The 8,772-nt window shown below is 36.2% G+C and overlaps 1 protein-coding gene across 6 annotated transcripts in view; it reads left to right on the forward strand.

Moving 5' to 3' along the window:
* Window positions 1-8,105, forward strand: part of CASD1 (CAS1 domain containing 1) — a 53,797-nt gene extending 45,692 nt beyond the window's left edge. For 4 of the 6 annotated variants that reach the window (XM_005205168.5, XM_002686656.7, XM_010804014.4 and 1 more), the window contains 2 exons: window positions 427-519; window positions 6,663-8,105. In XM_005205168.5, the coding sequence (XP_005205225.2) occupies window positions 427-519; window positions 6,663-6,929 (360 nt within the window). In that variant the 3' untranslated portion in view covers window positions 6,930-8,105. The remainder of the gene's footprint in view (window positions 1-426; window positions 520-6,662) is intronic. The other 2 variants (XM_010804013.4, XM_015468213.3) reach the window with 1 other exon arrangement.
* Window positions 8,106-8,772: the final 667 nt, after the last annotated feature.

Raw genomic sequence — 8,772 nt, forward strand, 5'->3', positions numbered from 1 at the left:
GAGCGAAAAGATGGGGGTGGGTAGCTCCCAACAGAGTGAATACTTTTTAGAAGAAGCAAAATCATGTCATGGAATTTTATTAATTTTGATACATAAATATAGCATTTTTTTCTACACAAAGGTCCTCAAGATGAGTTTATATTTTTTCTATAAAATATAAAATAAAATAAAAACATATACATAAAAAATAAAACCGTCCAGCCATATAAAACCTGCCCTTGTTTGCACTATATAGTCCACCTGCTCAGAAATCCAGTTTGAGTAGACTCTAGATCAAAGATAACTTGCAGATACTTCATCTATTGAGGAAAAAAAAAACAGTATGTATTAAGTTCAGTAACATGAAGAATAAAATTATCACTTGAAAGAAAGCAAAATTCTTTTAATAAGCAGATTATTAATATTTCCTGTGTGTTTTTTCTTTAGATTTTAGCCTTCATCCTAATAAGGAATATCCCTGGGTATGCTCGTTCAGTTTACAGTTCATTTTTTGCTTGGTTTGGAAAAATTTCATTAGAGGTTGGTGCATTAATATTTTGATCTGTCTTACACTACCCAGGGTTTTATGGAGCTGTGTATATAAATGTATATATAGGTGTGTAACTGATTTTTTTTTTAAACCAAAGCCATGTTTATGAAATCATAGGCAAGAAACTTTGAACTTCAACAGCAGTATTGTAGAATGCTTTTAAAGTCTTATTTAAATGGCTAGATACAGATGACTTTCACATATTTATTTTGTCTTAAACTTTCAAGTACAGCCAAGATGCAGAAATAGTAAGAGAAAAAAAATGAAATAGATGCAAATGAAATTTGTAAATAGACATAAATGAAATCAAGCTGAGAGGATTTTGATTTGTTGTTCATTCATAATTAAATATTATATTGTTGGAATTTAGTTTATTGATGCTTATCATAATAAAATTCACTCTTACTGAAAGTTTGGGGAAAATTTTTAAACTCATTATTTTGTGTGCAGTAACTAATATGAATTTATCCTCAAAATCAGTTTAAAGTAGGTATGAAATACATTCAGTGTATTCTGAGTTTTATAATTGAAATAGAACATTTTAAAATAGTAGAATTCATTTAATCATAAAAGATACATTTTAGAGTTATAATATGTATTAAGTTGTCTTTAAAATGGGAAAGACTTCTGTGTGATTCAATTACACATTCTTTTTCAGATTCTCTTCCCTTATAAGTTATTACAAGATATTGAGTATAGTTCCAGTGCTATTTATTAGGTTCTTGTTGGCTATCTATTTTACATATAATAGTGTGTTAATCCCAACCTGCTAATTTATCACCTCCCCATTTTCCCATTGGTAACTAACCATAAGTTTGTTTTCTATATCTGTGAATTAAGTTCTTGGAATTAAGTTCATTCGTTTTGTTTTGTTTGTAAGATTCTACATATAAGTGGTATCATATGATACTTGTCTTTGTCTGGCTTACTTCACTTAGTATTTTCTAGGTCTGTCTATGTTGCTGCAAATGGCATTATTTCATTCTTTTTTATGCCTGATGTTCCATATACACACACACACCCCCCCCATCTTCTTTATCCTTTCACCCGCCCATGGACATTTAGGTTGCTTCTGTGTCTTGGTGATTGTAAATAGTACTGCAAAGAAGACTAGATATTTTTGAATTATCATTTTCTCCAGCTATATGCCAAAGTGGAATTATTGAATCATATGGACACTTGAATGTGTATTCTGTTTTGTTTTTTTTTTTTTGAGTGTAATGTCCTGAAGGTATCATTTAAGTCGGACTATTCTGTTGTATCATTTAGCATTTCTGTTGCCTTATTGATTTTCTCTCTCAAAGATCTGTCCATTGATGTGCCTGGGGTGTTAAAGGCTTCTAATTATTGTATTCCTGTCAGTTTCTCCCTTCATGTTTGTTAGCATCTCTTTGCAGTGGTCCTTTTATCATTATACAGTATCCTCCTTTATCTTTCTGTATATCCTTTGTTTTAAAGTCTGTCTTCTCTCATATGAGTATTGTGACTCTAGTCATTTCTGTTTGCATGAAATATCTTTTTACATCCCCTCCCTTTTAATCTTTAAGTGTCCTTTGCCCTAAAGTGGGTCTTCTGAAGGCAGCATATTTTAGGCTTTTGTTTTTTTAATCCAGTCTGCCACTGTGTGTCTTTTGATTGGAGCATTTAGTCCACTAACATTTAAAGTAATTATTGATAGATATGTTATTTATTGCCATTTTAAACCTTGTCTTCTTGTTGGTTTTATATTTCTTGTCTCTCTTTGTTTTTCCTTTTGTGGTTTGATGGTTTTCTTTTGTATTATACTTATGTTCTCTTCTTGGTTTTCATGATCTGTTGTGTTTTGATTTGCTATTGCTCTGTTTTCAAGTATGTTAACTTCTTTCTATATCTATTTGGTTTAGACTGGTAGTCATATAGGCTCACACACTTTCTAAAAAAAAAGTCTATATTTTCTTACTCTCCTCCCCCACATTTTATGATGTCCTTATTTACATTTTCATGTTCAGCCTGTTGCTGTCCATTGTGGTCATCATTGCTTTCACAGAATTTTTAAATTTTTTTTAATCTTTCTACTGGCTTATTTAAGAGATGTACTTTTCAATTGTGATATTTTTCTTCCCTATAGATTCCTCTTTTCTATTTAGAGACGACCTTTCAATATTTCCTTTAGGATAGGTTTAATGTTGCTGTATTTTTTTAGTTTTTGCTTATCTGAGAAATTATTTCTCTCTCCTTTTATTCTAAATTATAATCTTGCTGGGTAAAGTATCCTACATTACAGGATTTTGCCTTACAAGACTTTTAATATACCTTGCCACTCCCTTCTAACCTGCAGCATTTCTGTAGAGAAATTACCCGATAACCTTATAGGGGTTCCCTTGTCATTAACTCTCTGCTTTTCTGTTACAAGCCTTTAGAATCTTCTCTTTAACTTTTGCCATTTTAATTATGTCTTGAAACAGGTCTGTTTGGGTTCATCTTGTTTGGGACCCTGTGTACTTCCTGTACCTGAGATATCTCTGCTTCCTTCTTTAGGTTTGGGCAATTTTCAGCAATAATTTCTTCAAATACATTTTCAATCCCCTTTTCTCTCTCTGCTCCTTCTGGGATCCCTACTTGTGGATCAGCATGCTTTATCTTATCCTATAAGTCTGTTACATTGCTTTCATTTTTTTTTTTTCATTTGGCTTTCTCTCCACTATTCTAATTGGGTGATTTCCATTATTCTATCTTCTAGATCACTTATTCTTTCTTCTGCATTATCCATTCTGCTCTTCATTGCAGCAGTTATGCAAATGAGTTTTCTAATTTTTCTTGGCTCCTCCTCATAGTTTCTAGTCGCTTTTTACAATAATTTGCATTTCTGTCCATAACCTCTCTTCATTCCTTCAGTATTTTCACTGTCTCCTTTTTAAACTCAGTTTCTGTTAGACTGAAGAGGGCTCTTTTATTGCTTGTTCTTTCAGGGGAATTCTTTTCATACTTTTAATTGGGAGTGGTTCCTCTGCTTCTTCATTTTGCATATTTCTCTTGCTGTCTAAGTTTAGGAGGAACAGTCATCCTCTATGGTCTTAGAGGTCTATTTTTCTGTAGGTGCGTCCCTGTGTAGTCTGCGTGGGTTTAATATTTTTTGGTGCAAGTGCTCTTTTTAGTATGGAGCCTGCCACCTCTTTGCTCATTTATACTGGTCGTTATCCTTCTGATAGGAGGTGTGACTCGTGATGGCCAGAGCCTGCACTGGATATTGACCTGGGCCTCCTCCTGGCTCTGTAGTTGTCACTGCCCTATCAGGGGCAGGGTCTGCTCCCTAGTTGTTGGTGTAGAGGCGCCCAGATGCTTTTCTGAGCTGCATTTCAGAGCTACAGTGTGAGGCAGGTGGGATTGGAGCTCTCCCGCTGGGAGAGGAGCCACTGAGTTTTCCTTGCAGGAGCTGTTCACCAGTGAGTGTGCTCTGTCGTGTCACCTTTCACTTGTCAGGGTTCACAGAATGCGTTGTTGTTGGCACTGTCCTTGGCTCTGCCTCAGTAATGGGAATGCCAGCCATGGCCCTGGTGTCCCTGGGGTGTTGTCTGCACAAGGCCACCAGTGCAGGATCTGGGTCCAGTCAGGTCCCAGGACCGCAGTACTCACGCCTCTGAATCCAGGGGGAGCTGTGGAGACATCTCATACCCTGGCCTAGCCCAGCCCTCATGCGCGTGTACCCACAGAGCCCACAGCTGCTGAGGTCAGAGCCCTCCCAGCGGCAGAAGCACCTGTTGTCTATTTGTATGTCCCACAGGTGCTGAATTACAAAGCTGCCAGTGGAGGTGTTCCATGGCTCACACAGCCATGGGGAGAGAATTCAGTCCTGCTTCCTAAGTTGCTTGGCCCCTGGGGCTCAGCTGTGGTTTCAGCCCCGCTTCTGCATATGGGCAACCCACTGGCATCTGCTCCTGGGGCCTGCCGAGGTGGTGGTTGACACCAGAGTCTCCTGAAGCAGTGGCAGCTGGGGCGCACTCTCCTGGAGGCGGAGGAGGCAAGGCATGGGCCTGCACATGGAGCAAGAGGCTGCTGTGGAGGCCCACCCTTCACACACCACTCAACAATGGCCCTTCGTGTCTATGGCAAGCCCACGCTTCTGCAGATGCCAACCGTTGCAGCCACACCACACTCCAGCTCTTCAGGCTGTCTCCATGCGTTCAGCACCAGTCTTTTCCCCAGGTCTGCCTTAGAGTAGTTTTGATTTGCATTTTTCTGGTAATTAGTGATGTTCAACATCTTCTCATGTACATTTTGGCCCTCTGTATGTCCTCTTTGGAGAAACATCTATTAGAACTTCTGCCATTTTTGACTGAGTTGTTTGTGGGATTTTTTTTTAATTGTATTGGAATACAGTTGTGTTAGTTTCAGGTATACAGCATGTTGTGTTAGTTTCAGGTATACAGCAAAATGAATCAGGTATACACTCTTCTAGAGCAGATTCTTTTCCCACATAGGTCAGATAGAGTGCTGAGTAGAGTTCCATGGTATAGTAGTTATTTGTTTTCTGTTTTATATAGAGTAGCGTATATATGTCAGTCGCAGTCTTCCAGTTTATCCCTACACCCTCTTTACCCGCTGGTAACCACAAGTTTGTTTTCTACATCTGTAACTCTGTTTCCGTTTTATATATACGTTCATTATACATAATGAAGTTCTTTGACCTTTTTCTTCACTCAGTATCAATCCATCTTGTGTCCGTCCATGTTGCAGCAAATGGTGTTATTTCATTCTTTTATATGGCTGAGTAATGTTCCATTATAAATATGTACCACATCTTCTGTATCCATTCCTCTGTTGGACGTTTCGGTTGCTTCCATGTCCTGGCTATTGTAAATACTGCTGAATATTGGCGTGCATGTCTCTTTTCAAATTGTGGTTTTCTCTGAATGTATGCTCAGGAGTGGGATTGCTGGATCATATGGCAGCTCTGATTTTAGTTTTTAAGAAACCTTCGTGCTTCCTCCATAGTGGCTGTACCCAGTTCACATTTCCACCAAGTGTAGGGGAGCTCACTTTTCTCCATACTCTCTCCAGCACTTACTGTTTATAGATTTTTTTGATGATGGCCATTCTGACTGTTGTGAGGTGATACCTCATGGTAGTTTTGATTTGCATTTCTCTAATAATTAGTGATGTTGAACATCTTTTCATGTGTTTTTTAGCCAGCTGTATATCTTTTTTGGAGAAATGTCTGTTTAGATCTTCTGCCTATGTTTTGATTGGGTTGCTTTTTGATACTGAGCTGCATGAGCTGTTTGTATATTTTGGAGATTAATCCCTCGTCAGTTGCTTCATTTGCAAATATTTTCTCCAGTTCTGTAGGTTGTCTTTTCATTTTGTTTATGGTTTCCTTTGCTGTGCAACAGCTTTTAAGTTTAATTAGGTCATATTTGTTTATTTTTGTTTCTATTTTCATTACTATAGGAGGTGGATTGAAAAAGATCTTGCTGTGGTTTATGTCAAAGTGTTTTTGTGGTGTTTTCCTACAAGAACTTTATAGTGTCTGGTCTTACATTTAGGCCTTTAATCCATTTTGAGTTCATTTTTGTGTTCTAATTTCATCCTTTTACATGGAGCTGTCCAGATCTCCTAGCACCACTTACTGAAGAGGCTTTCTTCTCCCCATCATGAGTTCTTGCCTCCTCTGTCATAGGTTAGGTGACGGTGGGTGTGGGTTTGCCTCTGGGCTTTCTGTCTTGTCCCACGGATGCATACTTCTGTTTTTGTGCCACTGCCATTTTATTTTTGTGCCACTGCCATTTTATTTTTGTGCCAGTGTCATGCTGTTTTGATTATTGTATCTTTGTAGTATAGTCTGGAATCAGGGAGCCTGATTCCCCAGTTCCATTTTTCTTAAGATTACTGTGTCTGTTTGGGGTTTTTTGTGTTTCCATATAATTTTTCAGATTTTTTGTTGTTGTTGTTCTAGATCTGCAAAAAAAATGGCATTGGTAACTTGACAGGTATTGCATTGAATCTGTAGTTCACTTTGTGGTGTAGGCATTTTGACAATAGACTTTTCAAGGCCAGTAGTGAAACAATTATGCTATCATATGTTTTAATTAGGAAAACCTATAATACATTTATGGACTTTCTGAAAATACCTAACTTGAAATATTTTTCCTTCCAGCTGTTTATTTGCCAGTATCACATATGGCTGGCAGCAGACACAAGGGGTATCTTGGTCCTCATACCTGGAAATCCTATGCTCAACATTATTGTCAGCACTTTCATATTTGTTTGTGTGGCACATGAAATTTCTCAGATCACTAATGATCTTGCACAGATTATTATTCCTAAAGATAACTCATCTCTGTTGAAAAGATTGGCATGTATAGCTGCATTTTTTTGTGGACTCCTCATCTTATCATCCATTCAAGATAAATCAAGACATTAGGATTCTAAAAACTTAAAACTCTTCAGGTTAACTTTGAACCTACCTAAAGGAGAACAGCATCTATCTGGAGATGTATTGTAAATGTATATGTAAATAAAAATGTGTGTGGCAAGAAGATAGCTCAGTGACATCTGTTGAACATGTGTGGTTGTATATTTTGGAAATGTACATATACAATGTGAATTACTGAAAAAAATTGAAGCAGAGTGCATCATATAGGATTGCATGTGAAAAGTCTTTTCTACTGGATCTACATTTCCATTTATAAGTGATTTTAAGTTAACATATGAAGGCAGGGAAATAATTACCTTTCCAGTAAAAAATACAGATAATTTAATTAGCTTAGTAACACCACTGAGTGTTTTGATATTTACTAAATTTATGGTAATAAAAATTGTATGCACCTGTATTCATCATGGAACTTCCTACTTCATCAAAAACTTTCTTACTCAAGAAAGATTGCAGTGTTGTTTCCTTATATGTGCAATGATGTGGAATGACAAACGGTATGTCTTTTATTGTTCATGTTCTGATATTATGTTCCCTGATATGATTTTTCTTCCTAACGGTGGTTTTCAGGTATATAAGCCTAAAATCTTTGTATACTTTGTCCCAGAGTTGTTCTATGCTCCATGACAGGGTTTTGTCATTGATGCTATTGTAGCTTTTTATAAAAAGGCCAAATTTTCTTTCCAGTCCAAACATTTACCTGTTTCCTTTCCTTGAGCTACACCAGTGTAATACCAGTTACCCTGTGGATTCATCACATACGCTTTCCCCGATCTAATTAGTTTTTGTATATTATTTCCAATGTTTGGAAGCTCTTTATAACCATTTTGGTATTTCCTATTACTCCCTCCTATTTTAAAAAAATATATATATTTATCAATCTAAATGTGTGCAGTGTAGTAAAGATTCAAGGTATGTTTGAGATGTATAAGTAGAATTTTAAGTAAACTGGTCACCTTGGGCAGTGTTTGTTTTTGGTTCTGTTATAGGCTTAACTGGTAGAGGTATAAATTTATTTATCTGTTGTACAGATTTGATTACAGATTTTAATGTTTTAAAAATTGCACTTGTTTGCTGTTACTGTGTATGGGGTAAAATATTTTTTGTTCATGGTATATGAAAATATGGAATAATTTAAACAGTAAATAAACATTCTGTGGATGCTTATTTTTGTATTGTAAAGTATCAATTAAACTATGTGGTTTTTTTTAAAAGCTGGATCCATTAATGATTGGTTCAAATGTCTAATTCATTTCCTCAGTTTAAATTTACTTTTTTAACCTCAGCATATATGGGTAAGTCACAGTAATAGTTAAAGAATAATTTAGTTATCAGTGCTTTAGAGGATAATCTGTCCTTTCTGCTCATGAGTTAAAACATTGTTTTATTAGTAATGTTACTTGAAGATTTAAAAAATTGGAGTATTTCTTTAGCACTGGATTTATGTGCTAGTGATATATTTCCATTAATTGAGGAGTGCCTTTCAAACAGATGTGTGCTCTTTCTTTTTCTCTCTTCTTCTGCCCTTACTTAGTCTTTTGACATTTCCCAGATAGACAATTGTAATGATTCATTGCTCTGCTTAGGCTTATAAGTAGAGAATAGTATAGTTATAAATCAAAAACTTCCAAGTCCTCTGATCACATTATTCTTGCTAGTGTGGCTTGCCAATGAGTAGAGTGCATTTTAATTTAGCTTGTAAGTTTTATCACCTGAGAAAGATTCTTCCTGATGAAACAACTGAAAAAAAAAGATGACCAGTATTTGTTTTTTAGAAGCATTTATATCTTCTAATAGTGATACCCAAGTGAATATAAGTTTTCTTCCCTATTTG

This window comes from Bos taurus, chromosome 4 (assembly GCF_002263795.3).
Source record: "Bos taurus isolate L1 Dominette 01449 registration number 42190680 breed Hereford chromosome 4, ARS-UCD2.0, whole genome shotgun sequence".
In the NCBI taxonomy this organism is placed as follows: Eukaryota; Metazoa; Chordata; class Mammalia; order Artiodactyla; family Bovidae; genus Bos; species Bos taurus.